This window comes from Eumetopias jubatus, unplaced genomic scaffold (genome assembly GCF_037043125.1).
Source record: "Eumetopias jubatus isolate StellerSeaLion01/CBP00866 unplaced genomic scaffold, mEumJub1_p1.0 scaffold_6, whole genome shotgun sequence".
NCBI lineage: Eukaryota > Metazoa > Chordata > Mammalia > Carnivora > Otariidae > Eumetopias > Eumetopias jubatus.
The window spans coordinates 45,160,566-45,182,348 of record NW_028274812.1 but is presented as its reverse complement, the minus strand read 5'-3'; the positions used below and the strand labels follow the sequence as shown (position 1 = coordinate 45,182,348).

Here is a 21,783-nt window from a genome sequence, read left to right as displayed (position 1 = left end):
ATCTGTCCTGGGCACCTCGGCTCCCGCTCAGACCTGACTCCGGGAACGAGGGCCGGCGGAGCCAGAACCTGGCGCGGGACAGGGCGGAGCGGCCCTCGGCAGCTAGCGCGCTCCTAGGCGGCGAGAAAGACTGGGACCTACACGCCCACCTCACGCCTCCAGGAGGGCACTTTGCGGCTCTTTGGATAAAGGTTCGCTCTTTAGCCTCCAGAGAAAACCAAGGCAATTGCTCTTCTCCGAAGCACCCTGGGCGGGAGGGTTGGGGTGGGGGCGGGAAGGATATTCTGCACTACCTGTGCGCCTAGATCGCCAAAGGATCTAGGGGCCTGCAGAGCTCAGCCACAAGGCAACCTGGCCCCTGAAAAGGCATGCGTAAAACTGGACTGAGTGGTGTCTTTATTTTTTTTTTATTATTTTAATTTTCTTTAAAGTAGACATCGTACTTAAAGAAACTCTTCGATCGCTCGGGACAATTCACCATTTATAAACCGAACTGGAGACTTGGAGCCACTTCGCATTTATTATTCGGGCAAAACCAAAACCTCACCCCGGAAAAATTTGGCTTAAATATTCACGTTTTGAAGACAAATATTTCTTTAAGGGTGCATACAGCCTGGGAATCGATGTCAGACTTTTTTTTTTTTTTTAATTGGGTAATAACTGGAGTTCGTAATGCACGCTGCCTCTTCCTTGGTTCTGGGCTCTCAATGTTCCCAAGCTCTGCCCCCACCTACCTCTCAAGTCAGGCCCACGCCCTTCCCACCACCTGACCCAGCCATACCGACAGTGTTGTCTTGATTCATCCCTAAACTTGGACTCCACTGTGACACCCTCCTCCCCAGGGGACTGTGTTGGGAGTGGGGAGTGCTTGGGGAAGAATGAAGAGCGTGGCCGGAAGCCCACCCGAGCCGGTAAAACTCTCAGGGCAGGAAAGAGAACAGCGATGCACGTTTCACAATTGAAATGCATCCTTTCAACTCTCTAAAATAAAGCAAAAAGTCCTGTCTGACTTCCTGCATTCCCTAGCATGACTCCTCTTGCAGTCAACAAGTCCTCGTCCCAAGAAGTTACCGCAACACTGAAGGACCCAGGCCGAGGAAACCCGGGGCTGCCGGGGGCTGGGTAGGGCCTCCTGGACTCCTCGAAAGCAACTCGCACCGGGAGGAGCCAGAGGCGGGGCGCGAACAGCGCCCACGGAGCGGGTTTGGGTGGGGGACTTCAAAGAGAAAGTGTCGGGATCGAACTCTAAAGAGGCAGAAGGGACCGACCCCGGAAAGCGGAACTGAGGTGTGGGAGCTGGCGGCGGGGGGGCTGGGTCAGAGGAGGTGCATCAGGTGCATCAGTCCTTACCGGCTTCGCTACTGTCATTTCTCCCCCAGAGGGAGCTCCTACGCGCCAGGCAGGAGTCTCCCGACTCCCTCGACTTCCTGTCTGAGGTGCCGCGGATCCCCCAGGGGATTCCTGGGGAGCGCGCTATCCCTGCCGGCACTCACCAGAAGCCGAGAGCAGATAATCTGCCCCACCTGGCCACCCCCGGACTCGCACACTCTCAACTCTCCAGTTTGAGGCCGGGGCTCTCCCACGGGACTTTTGCCACCACGCATCAAACTTCCTTCTCTCCCCAAGTGTGAGAACCCCCCACTTTCCCCGTCCTGCACTCCTCCCTCCCTCTCCCTTTTCTGTCTCTCTCTTGGTTTGCTTCTCTGTCCAGCATTAGCCTGGGAATCCTACTCCTCTTGGTGCGAAGCCTCAGGGCCCAGGCTCGGAGGCGCGCGATTTGCCGCACCCTTGGCTAGCAGCTCAAGGCGGGGGAGCTCGGGGAAACACGCCGGTAGCCCCTCGGGCCCAGTCCCTGGCTCCCCATTGGCCCCCCGGTCCCCGCCCCCTCCGCGGCCCGGAGTGGCGTCAGCACGCCAGTCCGGCGTGGGGTTTAAATGCCCACTAGCGGGAGCTCGGGCGCTTCTATCCCGGAGCGCGGTCCGGGCTCAAAGTGCCGGGGTGGGAGGGGAGCCTGAGAGCGGGATCCCGAGCCGCTGAGCGCGCAGCCCACCGCTCCGCCGCCGATGACTCGGGAGCTCGGGTCCAAGCGCCGCCCATGCAGAATCACTGCGCTCCACCGACCCGGAGTTGATGAAAAAACACTTAGCCGTCTCCGCTGCGGGGAGCCATGAGCTGTCTGGATGTTATGTACCAAGTCTATGGTCCTCCCCAGCCTTACTTTGCAGCCGCCTACACCCCCTACCACCAGGTACGTGTCTCCTCCGGGCCGGGACCTTGGAGACGGGTGGCGCGCCCCCGCTTGCTGAAGCACCGCCTGTACCCCGAGGTCCGGGACACCTCCGCACCGGTCCGGGGCGTCCTGCCAGCGGCGGGAGCCCGGAGGATGCGGGGATTGCCGGCGCTGCCAAACGGTAGGTTGAGCTAACCCCTTTAGCTTGTCCACTTGCTCTCTCGGGAAGGCAGCTAAGCCCGCTAATGCGTGCCCCGTCCTTCCGGGGAACCATCACACGAGGATCGCGCCAGCGATCTGTCGGACTCCAGATTCTTCGGTGCGGGTGAGGGGAGATGCGAGCAAAGCTCACGCAGGGAAAACCAAACTTTGGTCTCAAAGGTGAGAGTGACAAGAGAACAAAAGCAAAGACCTGTCTCTGTCTTTCTGCCTAAAACACAAAGACCTGCGTTCTCATCTCTGCAAGCTTATCTAAGGAGTGACTTTTTCCCGTTTCAATTCTCAAGGGATCAGGCCAATTAATTCCGGAACCAGAGAATTCGTTACAAAGAGAACCGCGTGAAGGCGTGGGTTTGATAATCTTTGCAAAATTCTAGGGATTATTATTGGGGTGCAATTGACCTGGCGGATGCGAGCTTCAGAGATAATATTTCGCCTTTCTAGAGCCTGAGTGGCTGCATCGGGCTATCCTGCGGTCCACAAGCCCACCTGTAAGAAGACCACTTAACCCCGTTCGGGCAAACTCTTGAAGTTTCGTTTAATTATTCCAATTTCTCTCTTCTCCGGGCGGAGTCTGGTCGATCAGTTTTTCTTTCCACGTCCTCAGCTGATATTGTAGAAACTGAAGACTGTAGTCCAGTCAAAGAATAAGATCACACATCCAGGGGGCTGTAGGAGTCAGGAGCAGGTTCCAAAGTGAGGGCCTGGACTCCTGTTCAAGAGAGACTGAAATACTTCCGGACCGCTGGTCCAAGTTTTTGCCAATTTTGATTGCAAATTCAGAATGTCCGTTCGAAAATTTCTGGATGAATTAATGATGGAAGGAGTAGGTTTTGCTTTTCTCCTTCTACCTCCCCTCCCCTTTTAAATTTTCCATCTAAGAGTTTGTTTAGTCTCACAAAGTTAATTTGGGGAATCACCAGAGTCCCTCATTATAAGCCAAGCGGGAATGTGGTAGAAGTGGTCATTCTACTAAGTAACTACAGTCTTTTGGCTTCAGGGTCTGAGATGACTCCTTCCCAGGTTGGCACTATTGCAAAGAAGAGAGAGGGGTTGGTTTTCTGTCTGTTTGGTCCTTTCTCCTCCCTGATCCTGGACCAACCCAATCTATTCCATTAAGTTCTCTGTTCATTTTTGTATGATCAGCCTGCTTCAAGGCCATCTCTGCCTGCATAAATGCGTTAACACGGCATTCGTCTATTGCTCATTTCTAAGAGAATATTTCAGCAGCTACACTTGGTTTTTTAAAATCACTACCAGACAGCCACAAATTACCCATCCTCCTGGCCAAGATCTTCTTCTTCGGTTCCTTGTTATTACGTGTTTCCTCAATGTGCACAGAGATGGTGAGGGTCGAAATGCACACAGCCCTCTGGTTTTTCCTTACTCAAAAGAAGATCTCTTTAAAAACTGAGATAGACTTTTAAGTGGACAGTTTATGGGCGACCAAACAAATATCAGCTTGCATTTATTCATATGATCCATGTCGGAATGTTATTCCACATTTTTACCCCACATGATTCTTTCCTAGATGGAACTATATCTTACCTCTGTGGCGGTTTTTCCTCTACATTCCTGGCTGCATGGAGTGGGTTTTGGCATTTTCACGCTCTATCAGGACGATGCTTGAATCTTGCATCTTGTGCATCTGCCCTGGATTCTTAGGCAGGGGACAGTCAGGCTCTAACTGGACTTGGGTGCCCTTCATCCTTGGAGCCTGATTTTAAAAATATATCTGCCCCGAGTCTGGCTCTGTGGCTCAACTCAGCTCATAGCCTGGCATCTTCTGGGACTTTTCCCCTGACATCTTCAGAGAGCTTTCCCTGGGGTCTGGCAGGAATTCTGGGGAGCCAGAGACACCAAGCAGGGCAGTCTGCCTCTCAAGGAGCTCACGCGTGTTACTGAGCACAGGGCTTAGGCCTGGATGCCAGTTTTCCCCTGGATACCTTAGGAATCTGACGGAGTGAGATGGGAACCCAGTTTGCCATCTCTTTTGAAATTGACCTCTCTGTTCTTTCTCTCTTGGAGCAGAAACTAGCCTATTACTCCAAGATGCAGGAAGCGCAAGAGTGCAACGCCAGCCCCAGCAACAGCACGGGCAGCGGCAGCTCCTTTTCCAGCCAAACTCCAGCCAGTATCAAAGAGGAAGAAGGCAGCCCAGAGAAAGAGCGCCCACCAGAGGCAGAGTACATCAACTCCCGCTGCGTCCTCTTTACCTATTTCCAGGGGGACATCAGCTCTGTGGTGGATGAGCACTTCAGTAGGGCCCTGAGCCAGCCTAGCAGCTATTCCCCAAGCTGTACAAGCAGCAAAGCACCCAGGAGCTCCGGGCCCTGGCGGGGTGAGTAAAGGGCTCGCTTCTAAGGGCAGATAGAGAGCCCTCTAGGCCTGAGGCCCCCCTACTGGGCTCAAGGAAAGGCAGCCAAAAGAATACTAGGTGTCAGAGAGGAGGTGAGGAGGGGCTTGTGGGGAGTGTAAGTAAAAGGAAGGAAGGAGAAACAATCTCTCCTTGAAGAGGCAGAGCAGAGCAGGGCAGTGACTTAGAAAAAACACTAGCCTTGGAATTGGGAGACCTGGATTTTCCTGCTGGCCCTACCACTTCCTAGCAATATGACCTTGGGCAAGTCTCTTAACCTCTTTGGGGTCACTCTATTTACTGGTCTCTAAAATTAGAATAATACTTGCCCTCTTAACTGTCACTGGAGATGGCTGTAGGACAAATATGAAAATGTATGTAAAAGTGCTGTGGGAGTGTGAGGTTTCAAACACTGTCCCAAGCCACGTGGAAGATCTTCACCTACAACAACCTCCAGGGCTCTTAGCAGTCCCTGAAAATTTGCCCAGAGGAGAAAGTCCTAGACCCCACCGGAAGCAAAACCTGCTGATGAATGTCTCTTAAAACCTATGTGTGCTTTTTGCCAGGCTTCAATTACTTAGGAAATCTTGAAGCAAAAAATGTCTTTCAGTAAGCAAGTACCAAAGAAATAAAAGTTTAGGTACAGCCAAAACATCTCTAGGGTTTCCCCCCCAAACACCCCCTCTTTATTGTTCTACCCTTCTCACAGAGCATTGCTTTATCTAGCCTGGGACAATGATTTATTGGCCAATCTCCCGTCTATTAGGAAATCTCAATCTCTTTTTATTCCCAGGCAAGGGTGGGGGTAACTATTTGGTAAGCTTTCTCACTAAATTTAATTTTTGATGTGTTGTACCAAGATGAGAAAGGAGGACTTTCTTGTGAAAGAAAAACGAATATAACATTTGGGGAGGGGGATGACAGCTCTCACCCTCCCTTTTTCTCTTAAGAGTATCTGACAGTTTGTGCAATCCTTGCCTAGATAAGATCTCAAATCATTAGTTTGGAATACAGAACATTTTTTTAAGTCTCTCTTAGAATGCATTTTCAACACATGTTTAATTCTCTAGTATGTGGGGCAGATGCCTTCCCTAGAGGAGGTGCTGGATCAAGTCCCCTGGAATTAAATATCTTTCCTTCCCTCCGTTCCCACCAAGGACAACAAATTTGATCTAAATGCTGTTGTTCTCTTAAAATGCTTCCCGGCACTAGGGGTCAACAGTGATACTGGCCATAAGAATTATTATTATTCCTGGCGTCCACACTTTAAGGAACAAATATTATTAAGTAAAACTTAAAAGATCTGTCCCTTTGCGTCCCTCTGCAAATAATACAACTGCCCTTTTAGTATGTCCAGTTTACTCTTTTGCTTGAGTTCTTGGAAAAAAATATTTGAAAGTAGGTTTCTAGAAAGGAGGCTAATAATAGCAAGACTTTGAAATATGTCGATGGACTTCCAGTCTATCGGAGGCCTTGGAGGGGCACATTTTCTGGAGCTGGGGAGGCTGAAACGCGAGAGGGGCTCGTGAAATCGCTAGGCTGCTGACCAAGAGTGGGAAGAGGTATCTTTAGCTTGGGGCGAGGCTGCGGGCTGGGACCGGGAGGCCGAGTCTACCCCGAGGCCGCCGAGGCAGCGAAGCCTCGAGTCGGAGGGAGCTCCCTGCGCCCCAAAACTGGAACGAAAGGGAGTGTCTCTCCTCTCTTCCTCTCCCAGTCTAGTCTGTCCTGGGGTTTCCGCACTGAAGACGCGTCTGCAAATTCCGAGGAAGCGGCCCTCCTTCCCGAAGGGTTTCCCCCATTTTGCGGTGCCTCAACCTCGAATTCGCAGGCTGCAGCCCCCTCAGAAAGGCGCCGCCCCCGAGGCCCGGCTGTAGGTCCGCTCCCCGCCGCGGCTTGCCAGCCCTTTGCCCGCCAGGCGCGTTCAGCTTTCCCGCCGCGCGGGGTTGGCGCTTCCACCTCCCCCGCGGTGACGCGCTCTTTTCCTTTCCTCCCCTCCGCCTCGCCGGCCTGCAGACGCCTCCTTCCCGATGAGCCAGCGCAGCTTCCCCGCCTCCTTCTGGAACAGCGCGTACCAGGCACCGGTGCCCGCGCCTCTGGGCAGCCCGCTGGCCGCCGCGCACTCGGAGCTGCCCTTCGCTGCCGCCGACCCCTACTCGCCGGCCGCGCTGCACAGCCACCTGCACCAGGGCGCGGCCGAGCCCTGGCACCACGCGCACCCGCACCACGCGCACCCACACCACCCCTACGCGCTGGGCAGCGCCCTCGGCGCCCAGGCCGCCCCCTACCCGCGGCCTGCTGCCGTGCACGAGGTCTACGCGCCGCACTTCGACCCGCGCTACGGGCCGCTGCTGATGCCCGCAGCCTCCGGGCGCCCGGCCCGCCTCGCGCCCGCCCCGGCGCCAGCGCCGGGCAGCCCGCCCTGCGAGCTCTCCGCCAAGGGCGAGCCCACCGGCGCCGCGTGGGCCGCGCCCGGGGGACCCTTCGCCAGCCCCGCGGGGGATGTGGCCCAGGGTCTGGGACTCAGCGTGGACTCAGGTAAGCGGGAGAGGGAGCTTGGCCTCCCCGGGCCCCTCCTGCCCTGTGTCCGACCCTGGGCTGAGCCCCGGATCCCCCTTAGTTCTCCTTGGAGACCCCAGTGACGTTGTGGCCCAGAGGTCTGCATGGCAGGGTTGTGCTTCAGCAGACAGATGACCCAGTGTCATCGGTGTGGGCAGAATGAGAAAGAAGGACACTGCCCTAACCTGGCTGGTAGATATAAAAGGGGCTTTTTTTCAAATGTAAATAAATAAACAAATAAGTAAATAATTTGTTGAAAAGGTTCTAGCTCTGCGCTGTTCAATTCTGTACCCGCTAGCCGCATGTACTTGTTGAGCACTTGAAATGTGGCTAGGACGAATTGGGATGTGCTGTACGCGCATAATACGCACTGGATTTCAAAACTGTGTACAAAGAAAAAATGTAAAATTCATCTCACTAATATTTTTATGTTGATTGCATGTTGGAATACTTTCGACACATTGCATATTGAACATATTGGGTTAAATAAAATATATTACTAAGATTAATTCTCATCTGGTTCTTTTTACTTTTTTCCAATGTGGCTGCTAGAATATTTAGAATTATGCCGGTGGCTCCCATTGTGTTTTTATTGGACAGCGCTGATCTAGAGGACCTAGAGCTAAGAATGTAGTTCAAAATCTTCTACAGCTTGGGCGGAGGATATTGTCTCTTAGTGACAATTATAAGGAAAGAAAAATGTGCTTCTGATATCAACCTAATTGCGAAATTAAATAGGTCTCTTAAAATGTAAAACTTAAAGAGAATGTGATTTCCATGACTATATTAAGTTTCTGGTTCAGTGAGTTGAATTTGAAAGGTACATTCTTCTGCTTCCTTTATTTTTAGGGCATAACCAAAAAATGGTTATATTATAAATGCAATCATTGGCTTGTGGTCTTGCCCACGCACCCTTCCTTCAGGTGAAGATTTGACATTTCTGTTTGCTTTGCTTTTACTTTCATTCATGCCCTTTAAATGAATTCTGTGACATTCACAATAAAACAGTGGTGTTTGTCTTTCTCTTTCCTTAAATACCTGTGCCTTCCCACCCCCAACCCCTTCTCTCTCCCTCTGTTTCTCTTCTCCCTCTCTCCCTCTCTCTTTCTTTTGTTTTCTCTCTGTTTTCAGGTTTACAGGCTCAGGACAAAGGCAAGGATCTGTACCGGTTTTAGACAGCCAAACTTGTTCCCTGTAGGTCTCTGCATAGAGCAATTGCTGACTCTCAGAGCTGAAATCGAGTGGGTTTGTAATGGCTTCTGATCTTGGTTTGCAGCTCGTCGTTATTCCCTCTGTGGTGCATCCCTCCTGAGCTGATCAGATGACCCCGGGTTTCCCCTTCCCTTTCCCTTCCGACCAGCCACGGAGGCTCAGCATCTGGGCCTCTCACTTCATGGATGACGACGTGGGGGAAGGCAGAGACTTCAAACATCTCCACGTGTTGGGAAAACCAAAACATACAGCTACAGAAATTTTGTCTAACAATAATTCCTTCTGCGGAAAGAGCAGATCCAAAGACTCTGAATCATGTTTAATGACTCTTGGGCAAATCACTGGAAATAACCAGCAGTGAGCTCACTTAGATATGATGTCATAAGTTTTCTTGGAAAGAGGAGGGGAAAAAAAGACATTTTGGTGTGAATATTTTTTATGCTGATGTGAATTATATCATTAAGTAGTGTGACCATAGCACTACTGATGTCAGTATCCTCACATTTAAAATGTATTTGTATTTGCATCGAAGACTGTGGTAGGGAAGTAAAAGAGGCCAACTCGCAATGCCTTCTTCCTCACCTCATGGCCTCCAGCTCCCTTCGTGCCCACTCCTTCTCTGCAACACCCACTCCAGACACAAAGACACACTCTTTTCCTTTGGACTGTGAACATGGAAGCCTCAGCCTAAATGTGAGTGGCAAGTGGCTTCTCTGGAGCCACCTGCCCAAGTCTTGCTGAAATGCAGCTGTTGTAGGACAACTGTTGAAAACTCCAGAAATACATCGACCAAGGTGGCGCTTCCCAGTGTTTGGCACAACAATTGCAATTGCACTGGATCTATTTTGTATGTGTGTGTGTGTGTGTGTGTGTGTAGATATATATCATATTTTTTACAAGGAACATTCTACAATGAAAGAAGAAGCCCTTCTCTGCCTTCTCTCCCACAAATTCCGTCTCTCCTTCCATCCTCCTCTGGATGGAAAAAAAAAAGGCAAGAAACCCCAACTGTCTCCGTGAAGAAGAACCAGGAATCGCCACAAGGGGAAGAAATGTCCACAGAGTCTCTAATACCTCGAATATTCCTCTCAGTCTCTGTGGTTGCAATTTGGTCACTTTCGTTTTGGCACAGGGGAAGGGGTCTGTGCGTGGGCAAAGCTGAAGGTGATGAGGAAGAAGAAATGAACAGTAAAGATGTCTCTTTACTACAGGGTCGCTGTGTTATTTCATAAAAAGAAAATAAATGTCTTAGTCCTTCCCGAGTAGAATAAAATAATTTATAGTAGTACAATCTGTTGTCAGTAACCAATATTACTTTATGTATATAGTGCTGTTTGTTTTTCCAAAGTGTTTGCCATTCTGTGAAACCCATTAACCCTTTTCACTTGACATCAACCCCAGGATTGAGAAGTTAGGTATCCCACCTCTGTTTCACAAATGAGAAAACTGTGGCCTGCAGAAGCCCAGGCTTACCGGACGGCATTCACTGGGTTGAAGGTAGAGATGCTACGGAAAGCACCACCTGGGCACCATTCAGTGAGGCACACGTTTATTATTCTCCAGGAGAGAATTATTATTACTTCTTCGATTCTAGACTCTTAAGACAGTAGTCAGTTAAAAAGTGTTTTTTGAAATATTGGTGATATTACAGTTTAGGAAGCTAGGCTAAGAAAACAAACCTACCACTAGCCGCCCCCCCCCGAAAAAAAAGGAAGAAAGAGGAAAGAGAGAGGTTAATTATTAAGAAATGAGTGGTCTTTTCTCTTAATTTTCTCTTGATGCTAAAATTGTGTTCATTCACTAAAGTGCCCGAAAGAAATATTCTGTGTTATTATCAAATTGCCCTTCTAGATTGTTAAAGCATAAAAATATTAGCTCAAATCTTGACCTCCGTTAGAACATGAGGAACAAATACAATTTATCTTGGATAATAGTCTGAAGAGTTGGGGGCAGTAAGGGACCTTACTCAGAGTATGGCTTAGCAGAGGTACCCATCCCCTCGTTCTGTCATCTTGGCCGCTGTGAAGTAGATTATGATCATTTCAAGAACCTATTACTGGTTTTGCTTCTATGGAAGGTACTTGATTATGCTGCATCAGATGTGATAGCACTCACAACAACTGATGTTAATTATTCATCAGGCGCTGGTCGGAGGGCTTCATATGCAGGTTAACTCATTTAAGTCTGACAGCAAGTCTATGTGTATTTATGATGGTGATCCCCTTCTTACCCATGAGATAACTGAGGCTCACAGAGGAGAAATCATTTGCCCAGTCACCCAGCCAGTAAGTGGCAGAGCCAGGATGCCAACCCAGGCAGCCTGGGTGCAAGAGACCGCACTGTCACCCACTGCACAGGCAGCTTGTGATTTGTCTTGGGTGGCTCGACTTCTGATTTGTCTTGGGTGGCTCGACTCTGGGTTTACTTTCTCCTCCATGGCAGATGAAGAAGGAAGGGGAAAGAGGCAGGGCACCAAAGATTGACATACCATAGACCTTATGGAATCCCTGGTCCCAAAGGAACTATCATAGGACATTTTTACACCTCTTCATCAAATGATACTATCTATAGACCATTCAGTCAGATGCAGATTTCCATTCTTCTCCAGGAGGAAATTATTATTGCTTCTCTTATTAATTCATTTCAGTATTTAGCAGACATCCCTGCCCTGAAGCTCTTCACACCCAACCCGACCGAGTCGTGTAAAGAGTTAGCCTGAGGTTTGGACATTGAGGCAATAACTAAAATTAACTCTGGACTTCTCTGCGGATTTTTTTAATCCATGTTCCATTGGCACGGATCACTAGTATATACAAGCCTAAATAAAATGCATTAAGTCCCAGCTCGCTTTTGAGAATTTGCCGTTGAGGAAGAAAGCACGTGGTGCATTCTTTGCTGGACACTGTCTCCAAACAATCCCCACCGGAAGGGACTCTGCCCATGCTCCACTGCGTTAGCACCCACAGGATCTCTGCTTGGAACCCAGAGGGAGCATTTGCCCAGCCACAAGGTTCTGATTACTGAAGCCTCTCCCCTGAGCTGCATCTGACCTGAATATCAGGTTGCTGGTGAGGAGACTCATTCACTGGAACTGGCCTTTGGGGCAGTCCTGACCAGACCATCCAGACTGCTGAGCCGGGCTCCAGTGACCTGGCACACAGGACACTCAGATGACAGCATTTCCCTCCATGTTAGACGTTCCCCAAGTAGAAATGCAAGACGACATAGAACTATAATGATCCTGTCTGTGTCATAAGAGCATCAGAGAGAAGTTGAGAATTAAAAATCCTAACAGACGTGCTTTAGGCGCACCAAATTCATGCAAAATATTAATTCCCTTGTCTTGCTAATATTCATGAAATGGTGCAGATTAGAGAAGGCCCCGGTCATTGATTAAAGGACATTCAAGGGAATGAAGGATGACACGGGGAAAGGCCAACATGACGTTTTCACGTGTTCTACCTGGTTGGGGGGCTTGAGAGAAAGACAAGCTTCTCCTCTACTCATCCCTGCTGGCAGCGGTGGTCTCCCAGTGCAGTGTTCCCTGTGCACTTGGCCTCGATTGAGGGAGAGGTGATGAAAAGGGGAGAGACAGCTCTCCGCCACCAAGTAATCCTTCTGCCGATTGCCCTCTGGCTGAGAACTCAGTCACCCAACTTCAGGGAACTCTATCTGTTCTACTCCTTTAGTTTAAAAGGAGTTGCCATCCTGTCTCATTTCCCCCTTTGAAGTTCTATTTCAACATGTGGCAAATTCTAGCAATGACTTAAGATTGATTTGGGCCTGGATAGGAAGGAGGGCAGAGGTGGTGGAGGTTAGGACTTAGATCCCTTGACTGGAAGCTTCTCTTGCCACTCTTTCTGGGTAAGTACTGCTCTTTCTGTGCCCTTTTTATCAGAGGAAACAAGTCTTAAGATCAATTTAACCTCCAATTTGCTCAGAATCATAAACCCTGGGTTTATGTGTGGTCACCCATACCCTTTCTATCAAAAGAAACGGGATTTTTTTTTTTAACACTTAGTGATTGATCACTTTGGGGTTGGAGGAGATAAAAAAAATAAGAGACAAACTGCTTTTCATATAAATGCTATTTCTATAAATTGCATTTTAAATGTAATTCCTATGGTGTCAAAACATGAAAGGAAACTTGAAAGATATTTGAAAAGACTTTAAAATTAAATGAAACAAAAAAAATAAGATTCCTTTATAAAATTGCCTTAACACTCTGTTGACAAGATGCCTGCAAATAATTTACATTTTGATCATACTTATCAAAGTCCATACTCCATATATTCCATTTTCCTTGCAAGATTTTTAGGATTTATTATTATTCATTATCTATTACATAATCCTAAAATCTGGAGTAAAGGAATAAATGTCCTGAAGGCAGTATCATTATTAGACCTTCTGTTTGTACATAACTGAAGTTTTGACATTTTCACAAGCAATGGGATTAAGCAAACGTAAATTTCACATTTCCTCAACACCACGTTTCCCTTATCTCTCATGAATAAATGAAACTCTAATAATATAAATATGGTACCCTCACAATATGGAATCTATCTACAGATCTCTCTCTCTCTCTCTCTCTCTCTCTCTGTTGCAGGCCTAAAGGGAAATCAGAGACACCGTGCCCTCAGACAGGCACAGACAGAAATGATTATTCTCACTTGACAGACCAACTGTACTGCTCTTTCCTTGTATTTCACTCCAGCCCCAGAGGGCTGGATCAGGAAAGAGACACTTGATAGCTGCTGGTTCCGTGGTTGAAATATTTGTGAAGTTAACGCATAATCTGAAAGCAGAAGCTAATAAATTATAGGGTGCTAATTGGAGCTGGAGTGGAGCTGTCAATCATGCTATCCTAAACACAGGGAGACCACCCTCATACCCTAAAAAGGCAAAGCAGCCTTCAGGAACAGCCCCCAGTTGTTTCCAGCCTTGACCCGCACTCCAGCAGAAACATCGAGCCCAGGCAGAGTGACCTCCGGCGGAGTCAGCAGAGGTGGTTCTGCTAATCCAAGCTCACTTTAAGAAGAGAGACAGATTCTCTTTTAGGGGGAAAGAGCAGAATATTTTTACTAAAGAATTACTGTTTTGAGAAACATATTGTTTACAGAAATACATATATCAAATTTACTGGAATAATTATTACTTTGGTAAAACATTACCCTTTATTTGGAATTTTTCACTTTACAAAACAGGTTTAACTCAACGAGAGAAAAATCTAAAGGTCTCCACTGTACTGTCATGTCTACCTCAGGTTACAGTATCTCTCAGAGTTTTCCAATGCACACTTACGGAACTAAGCTCCTCTAGAACAAAAATAAGATGTCCAAATTTCCATTCCCTTACTGGAATTCATTTATTTCCCTCTAAAAAAAGGAACAGCAGCATATTTCTTATTCCTGTGTTTTGTTCTTAAAAACTCCCAGTAATCTCTGATTCTATTTATCTCGCACTGTGTCAAATGGCGGACGTGATTTTGCTCAAACTATCCTCCTCTGTTCCATTTCCCATCAACACTGTAATTATTACATACGTAATATGTAATTATTACATATGAGAAAATTTAGGTTAAGGGTAAACCCAACTTTTGGAAAACAAAACTAAAGAATTAAAATTTTTTTATTCCTAATCAATATTTGCATGACTCTCACGATCGAGTTAACTAGGCAGAAATTTTTAGCAGCATTTATTTATGGAGTATATGCTTTGATCTCTATGTGTATTTACAACTACTAAAATACTCTTATAATTTGGAAACTTCTTTAGCACACTTCAAATAAAAATAGTTCTCATTCAGGAAAAGCAAATTACATATCTTAAAATTCTACACACACAATGGCTCAAAACAACAATCATAATTGATGGGAATGTCGTAAGTTTGTTTCTTTTCCGGCTAATTCTCATTGCTACAGCCTTGCCCTTATTTTCGGCAACTCTATAATTGGCCCTGTGCCAATAACAGCACAATCAAGAAATGGGATGGAAAACAAAAACATATATTTTGTTGTCATTGATGTTTATTTTCACTACGTACAGTCTAATTTCTTTTTTCTTCATCTACCATATTTTACACAATGTGTAACGCATCCCAGAAAATAACTGGACATTTTTTCATCTAGTATCATATGACTTTTTTTTAATATTGTACCTGCTTTTTTAATGGAAGTTTCTGGTATCTTCGGAAGCACTGCTGAAAAGTTCTGTATTATTAGTGTTATCCCACCTTGCTTGGTGGAGTGTGAAATCTTGTTTTTACTTCAGATAGTTTCTCCTCCATACCCAGAAACTGACAGAAAGGCATTGACAGACTTTTGGTAAGAAACACGGAGAACATAGCTTATGATATTTGTTCTTCCTTGTTCAAAGATCCCTAAAAACAATTTTTTTTGCTTGCACTTTTTTTTGTGGGATTTTACCTAATTTTAATACAAAGTTATTTTTATTACATACTTCATACATTTGAGGGTATAAGAAATATTTTTCTTGATCGCACAAAATTCTTCATGCAAAATACTTAAGTACAGCTCTCTAAGAACATTTCCACAGTGACTATAAGGTGAATAGAAAGCATTTTTCAAGTTTTCAAGTGGAAGTGTAGGGGAAAGCAGGATGAAAGGTGAATGAGATCCAGAGTTTGGTGACTTGGCAAGGCAAGGTCATCCAATTAACAGGTTGCAGAGGTATGGATAGGCCCCAGGATTTTCTTGTCTAAAAATGCTGTAGATTAAGGTATTCAAGAAGAGGAAGAAAATCGAATTATAGTTGAGACCATTTTATACCAGAAAACAACTGTAGAAACTAACTTTTTAATTTTTCAAAACTCAATTAGGTGTGTGTATGGCCCATTGGTATCCAGCTGTAACACCTGCCTGTTCCCGTATGTACCATGTTCCACCACAACCCCAGCTTCGGCACACTTGCTGGTGGCAGCCAGTTCTTTTTCACATAGAGTCACGAATTGGGAATAAAGTTCCAAGCCTTCTTCTTTTCCAGAGTTAGAGTGATACTGCATGTTTCTTCCTTTTACTCTCCCCCCAAGGGTGGTTTGAGGGATGATTAGAACATTGCCAGGGAGGTCCAATATAGACACGTGCTTACCATTTTCTGTTTCACTTAACTTCACATTTAACAGTGTATTAACCATTTTGGGAAGAAGTTCTTTATTAGCTCCCTTGAAAAAACACACGTTGATTACTAATCCTCTCTGAACCTCCACCCACTGGCTCTCGGCGTCTCCCTCGGCTGGACGTACTTGCAGCCTCGCGTGCAGGCACTGCTGCAGAAGCGCCCGGGCCTGAGGTATCCGGCCGCTCTCAGACATGGTTTGAACCCGCGTTGCAATCCGATTCGTTCCTGCTTGCACTTTTTTAAAGGAGTAAGAAAAGAGGCTAAGGAAATGTCAGATTTATACCCTGGGGGAAAACAACAGTGAAGGTGTATTCATCGGAATTGGTGAGAAGGAAAATTATTCACAATTTTAGACTTAACAGTTCCAAACTATGTAGTTAATTTAAAAAAATGGATAATACTGACACCTTCATCTTGCATTGATGTTTGAGATGTCTGGTTATTTGATGTTTAAGGAATGGTGTTATTATCAATAAGACTGAAAAATTTAAAAATCCACCTCTGGGATACTGCCGTCTCCCTTTTTTTGGCTTGAGATATAAATATAAAATGTTTGAAACTGAAAAAGAAATATAAACAATGCTTCCCAGTCATGAATCAGGCTGCAGGTTAATATAGGCTTTAGGTATTGCGAGAAAGAGAAGGTATAGGTACCACTGAATCTCCCTATGTTACGGAACAGCAATAAGGGCAATATGTTAAGTGTTAAAATAAAACAACAGTTTAATAATGTATAATTTTTCAGGTCCTAAAAGCCTATGACTAAGTTTTTAACTGCTATTTTAGAACACATATTTCACTTTTGTCACCTTTTTATTAGAGGTATTCTTAATGTGAACTCAATTACACACCCTTTATTCTTTTTCTCCTTAATATAAACAGAAAGGTTCTGAAAGTGATGGGATAGAAAATACTTTGTATGTTGTCTTTTCATTTTCTGATCTAGTTCTCGTGCTTTCTTGTCCCATATATCCACATCAATGCTCAGAATGAAGCTAGAGCTATCTAGTCTTGGTTTTCAGGAGGACATCAAACTCACCATCAGATGATTTCGGCTCAACAGCACACAATCTGGAAATTAACAGGGTGCCTAAACACAATTCTGGTTGGCTGTTCTTCTGGCTTAGAGCAGTCTGCAATGATTTTCTCATATTCTGCAGAAGGTTCTTTGTAAATTCCTACCTCCCGCTGTATTAGAAAACCTTCACTCTAACTACCCCGTTACCCGAATGTTATCTATTCTCCAAAGTCTAGCTTCAGCTCTGCCTCTTCCACGAAGCCTTGTCTCCACACAAGGCCCAGTGCACATTCTCGCCTTTATTGGGACTCTTACCACCTAAGGTCTGTGCCACTTACTTGGCATTGATGTTATAACCTCTTGGGACAAAAGTTCAGCATTTAAAAAAAAAAGTTCAGCATTTAAGAGGTTGTAATCACCCTAAAGATCATCCCATTCACCCTTGATTTATAATATTCTTTACCCCCTTAACTAGATACTAAATACATTGAGCAAGTACCACCAATGACTGTGAAAACACACACACAAAATATTGCATTAGTTTTTTATATTTTGTTATGTGCAAACCAATTTAAAAATATAAGTTGAGCTGCGGTTTGGGGTAAAAGTTAAAAAAAGGAAAACTGTCTGGAAGTCTGCTTCAGTAAAGAAAATCCTCTTATTAGAAGGAGTGAGGAGAGACTCTCCACCTGTAATGGGAGCCAGTGAGTGTCAAATATCGTCTTCGTGCACTTGCACCACACTCCTTGTGCGCCAGACATCCCTGCAACAATCGGCCTCTCTTCTTCCTGCATCATCAGTTTGCCTGCTCTACTGGGTCATTCCCACTAATATAAAACAGGATGCAATATTCTTGCCTTTAGAAACAAACTCCTTTGACCCCTCTCCTTCCAGTTGCTTCTCTGTTCCCTTTAAATGACGAAATGCCTTACATGAGTCATCTTCTTGCTCTCTCCGTTTGCATATTCATTTTCTTTTTATCCTCTCTAATTTAGCTTCCACTACACACACACTTGTCAAGGCCATCGGTTAGCTCCATATGTCTAAACCTGAAGATCGGTTCTCGGTATTCCTTGTATCTGTCTCATCAATAGGGGGATACCTCAGTTAAGATCCTCTGATAAGCAGATGTCAAGGCACATACCGTGTACTGGCGGCCTTACCAATACGTTCCAGTAAAGACACTACATCTGGCATAGCAACTGTAATTGGGGCTCTATTTAGTTTAACTCGTGGTATGTAAGCCATTCTCCAGGATCCATGCAGTTCCTGTAGGAGCTCCGGTGAATTAAATGGAGATATGATAGAAGCCGCAAACTCTGCAACCTTCAGATCTTTAATGATGGCGCTAACCATTGTCATCCCCTGGGTTTCAACTTTACAGTTGGCTTTGTTTTGACATGGCTAGGGGAGGGAAAGGAGGAGGGCAGCAGTTTCAGGGGTTTCAACTTGGCCAGATACCTGTGAAGGAGAGAGAGAGAGAAGGGACAGTTGGATGGGAAGAGCTTCAGATTACAGTGTAATTCTGGGAAAGTCACAGCTAGACCGAAAGGGAGCCCCCAAGTCAAAATGGTCTGTTAGTAGCCAATAACATCCACATCGTGTAGGAATGGTCCATTTCTAGTAATTGTCTGCATTCAGTCATTGGAAGGAAATGGCCCAAGGGGAGCACGATCTGGCATAAATGTCACAGTAGATCTGAAAATACAGCCACTGGAGGTGTCAATTAGCCACGCTCCCCACAGCAGTTTCTCTCGAAAGATGATCTAAATAACACATCTCCGTGTCCACCACAGGGGACCATATAATTTATGGTCTGAACAACATGACTTTTAAGTGTGAAAGGGGCACCGGTAGTAATTAATCCAGGACAAAGGCAAAAGCTGGGACGATCCTGGGCGAACGGGTGCACATGGCTACCTTGCCTGTCAATCATGTTTGACACAGTTTATAATTCCATTCTTCTTCAAACATGTTGTTCCCTTGGTTTCCAGGATTCCACTCTCTTGATCTTCATACTACTTTTCTGAGCCCTCCTTCTCAGTTTTGCTAGTCTTTCCTTAGCTCCCTAATATCTAAACATGGAGTGTCTCTGGCCTCATGCTTAGATGTTCTCTCTTATTTATAGGCAGCCCTGGGTGAGCTGAACCCATCTCATGGCTAATCTCAGCCTTCTGTACAAATGGAATTCTCTTCAGCCTGAATCCCTCTCCTTCCTCCCTCTCCAGCTGCACACTTAGCGTCTCCCCATAGACATCTAACAGCCATCTCAAAACTGACACATCCCAAACTGAACCTTTCATTGCCACCCTGCCTCTCAACATGAATCGTCTCTCCTGTCTTCTGCATCTGAGCAAGTGATAACTTCCATTCTTCCTACTGCTCAGGTTAAAATCTTAATCTTTCTTCTCTCATATCCCATACTTAATTTGTCAGCAAAACCTCTCCCAAAAAACCCTCAAAATCAACCACTTTCATCACTTCCACCACTGTTTCACCACCTTCACTGCCAAGCCACCATCATCTCTTGCCTGGTTGATCATAATAACTTCTACTTGATTTTCCTGCTTCGACCTCTCACCCCACCCTACTCTCAGGCTCCTCTCCACACATCTGGAATGATCCTTTCAAAACCTAAGTCACATCATATCTCATTTGTTCAAAACTCTTTGGTGTTTTCCCATCACACACAGGGAATAGGCCAAAGTCCTCCTAATGGCTTACAATGGCCCGTATGATGTAACCACCACTACCACGCTCCCCTCCTTCAGTTTACTCCTGACCTTGGTGCTCTTCCTTTCCAAGGCCAGTCATGCTTCCATCTCCGAGGGCTTTTGAACTTGCTTTTCCTTCTACTACATATACATATGGCTACTTTTTTTTTTTTTTCAATTTGTTTCAGGTCTTCACTGAGTATCTCTTTATCAGTGTGGCCTTCCCTGGCTATTGGACATAAAATAACAACTGCTCTCATTCTCTCTCTCTAGCTATCCTTCAACCCCTGATTCAAATTTCTATTAGCACTCAGCATCCTCTGACACATCATATGTATTGAGCCACCTATATATATTGAGTAGATATTTTTTTAAGCTCTTATTTACAGGAGGAATGTTCACCTCTATATATATTGAGTAGATTTTTTTTAAGCTCTTATTTACGGGAGGAATGTTCTAGACCTTGGGACTATGCTCAAAGATGGACCAAATACGTAATTCTCTGCATAACAACAAAAAATGATTGAACTTTTCAAAGATGAATGTGGAGAAGTTAGAATGAAGTCTATTGCAGTTATGGAGGTTTGGCTCAGAATATCTATTCTGATTTTCTTCTACCGTGACTTCCCTCTCCTGTAGAGAGCAGAAGGCTAAGACAAATGTTTCCCCAATTCATGTTCAGCTGGTGATCCAAGTTTGATTCAGGTTCTGTATCAGATGCAATCACATGAGACTTGAAATTTGAACTGAGATAAATGGGATGCTGGGCATGTATTTTATCAATGGTTATTATAGCAAATGCAGTGTAGTTCTGCAGCCAGACTCTGTCTCCGAGGCTTGTTGATTTGACAGAAATGGCTTCTTGCTACTAGAAAAGGGGACATCATGTGAGATCCCGAAGCTTCCTAATTTTGCACGTGAGGTTTCCTGATTGGGGCATAGTGGTGCTGTTCCAGGACCAATAACAGTAGCTAAATGAGTGGCTCCGACTGAGGCAGCCCTATATTTATATATATAATAAGGGAAGCCTCCTGATTTGACAAACAGCTTCCTGATCATGGCAGGAGAAGCAGCTCCTTTGGCAGCCTGGTTCTGCAGTACAGACTTGAAAATAGATTCTGGAATTTCATCTTACAGATTTACCTTCGACCATTTCAATAATTCTGCAAAGCCATCCGACATGCTGTAATAGATCCTTTTATTCAAATTGTCTAGAGTGGAATCTGTTCTCTGCATCAGAATATTGACAAATATGAAACCCCAAAGAGAAGATACTGGAACATAAAAGGATATTTTTAAAGGATATTTTTAAAGTAAATCAAGTAATTGATTGAATGATAATAATTGACCTTGATAGTAGGTTTCCCACTGTGACTTCTCTCTTTTTCACTCCCAGTTATTTTCTCCTTCTTCACTCTACTCCTCTCTGTTGCCTTGCCATTTAGAGGAAGACTATACAGTCAGCTATAATATCTGCAAGGAAATGTTCTTTTGAAAGGCGATGTTATATTTTTAATTTGCATTTTTGACTCTCTTCAAAATGGTTCAAGATCTCAATTCAAATCAAATTTATTTCCCATTTTATCATCAAGTGTACATTCTCTTAGATTTTTCTTTACTTAAAAAAATCCTTAAGGCTAAACTTGCTTCCTTTTGGTCCTCATTCGTTTTTTTGAAAAACTACATTTAAAAAAATTTTTTTTCAATTTCTTTAAACCTCTCCCATAAAAAAGAATAGTTCACTATCTCTCCTGCTCCCCCAACCCCACCTTTTGCACACAGCAAACACCAATCTGTTCTCTGTATCTATGAACCTGGGTTTTCTCTCTCTTTCTCTATTATTCTTTTTTTAAGAGTTCACATATAAGAGAGGCCATACAATATTTGTCTTTTACTGTCTGACTTATTTCACTTAGCATAATGCCCTTGAGGTCAATCCATGTTGTCAAAAATGGCAAAATTACGTTCTTTTTTATGGCTGAATAATAGCCCATGGTATATACACACCACAAATTTTTTATCCATTCATCCATTAATGGACATTTAGGTTCTTTCTATATCTTGGCTACTGTAAATAATGCTGCTTTGAACAAGGGGTGCATACATCTTTTCTAATTAGTGTTTTTGTTTTCTTCTGATAAATACCCACAAGAGAAATTGCTGGATCATATGGTATTTCTATTTTTAATTTTTTGAGGAACCTCCATGCCCTTTTCCATAGGGGTTGTAATAATTCACATTCCCATCAACAGTGCACGAGGGTGCCCTTTTTTCCACATCTTTGCCAACACTTGTTAGTTTTTGTCTTTTGACAATGGCCATTCTAACCGGTGTGAAATGA

General features: G+C 45.1%; 1 protein-coding gene and 1 pseudogene across 3 annotated transcripts; one reads left to right on the top strand and one right to left on the bottom strand.

Annotated features, from left to right (window-relative positions):
* The first annotated feature begins 2,167 nt into the window (after positions 1 to 2,167).
* On the top strand, positions 2,168 to 8,678 carry VGLL2 (vestigial like family member 2). 3 transcript variants are annotated; one of them, XM_028117004.2, is made up of 4 exons: positions 2,168 to 2,248; positions 4,481 to 4,790; positions 6,819 to 7,340; positions 8,638 to 8,678. In XM_028117004.2, exons 1-4 carry the CDS (start codon positions 2,168 to 2,170, stop codon positions 8,676 to 8,678), a joined length of 954 nt encoding a protein of 317 aa, XP_027972805.1. The 3 variants fall into 3 exon arrangements, with proteins under 3 accessions (XP_027972805.1, XP_027972806.1, XP_027972804.1); XM_028117005.1 differs by lacking the exon at positions 6,819 to 7,340; XM_028117003.2 differs by lacking the exon at positions 8,638 to 8,678 and having other exon boundaries at positions 6,819 to 7,444.
* A 6,718-nt stretch (positions 8,679 to 15,396) lies between these two features.
* Positions 15,397 to 15,903, bottom strand: LOC114219452 (D-aminoacyl-tRNA deacylase 2 pseudogene; annotated as a pseudogene).
* Between the last annotated feature and the right edge of the window lie 5,880 nt (positions 15,904 to 21,783).

Excerpts from the sequence above, each read along its gene's own strand:
- VGLL2 (XM_028117003.2), top strand. The coding sequence starts at position 2,168 with ATGAGCTGTCTGGATGTTATGTACCAAGTCTATGGTCCTCCCCAGCCT. Across the intron at positions 2,249-4,480 it reads CCTACACCCCCTACCACCAG|AAACTAGCCTATTACTCCAA; the intron begins GTACGTGTCTCC and ends CTCTTGGAGCAG. Across the intron at positions 4,791-6,818 it reads GAGCTCCGGGCCCTGGCGGG|ACGCCTCCTTCCCGATGAGC; the intron begins GTGAGTAAAGGG and ends GCCGGCCTGCAG.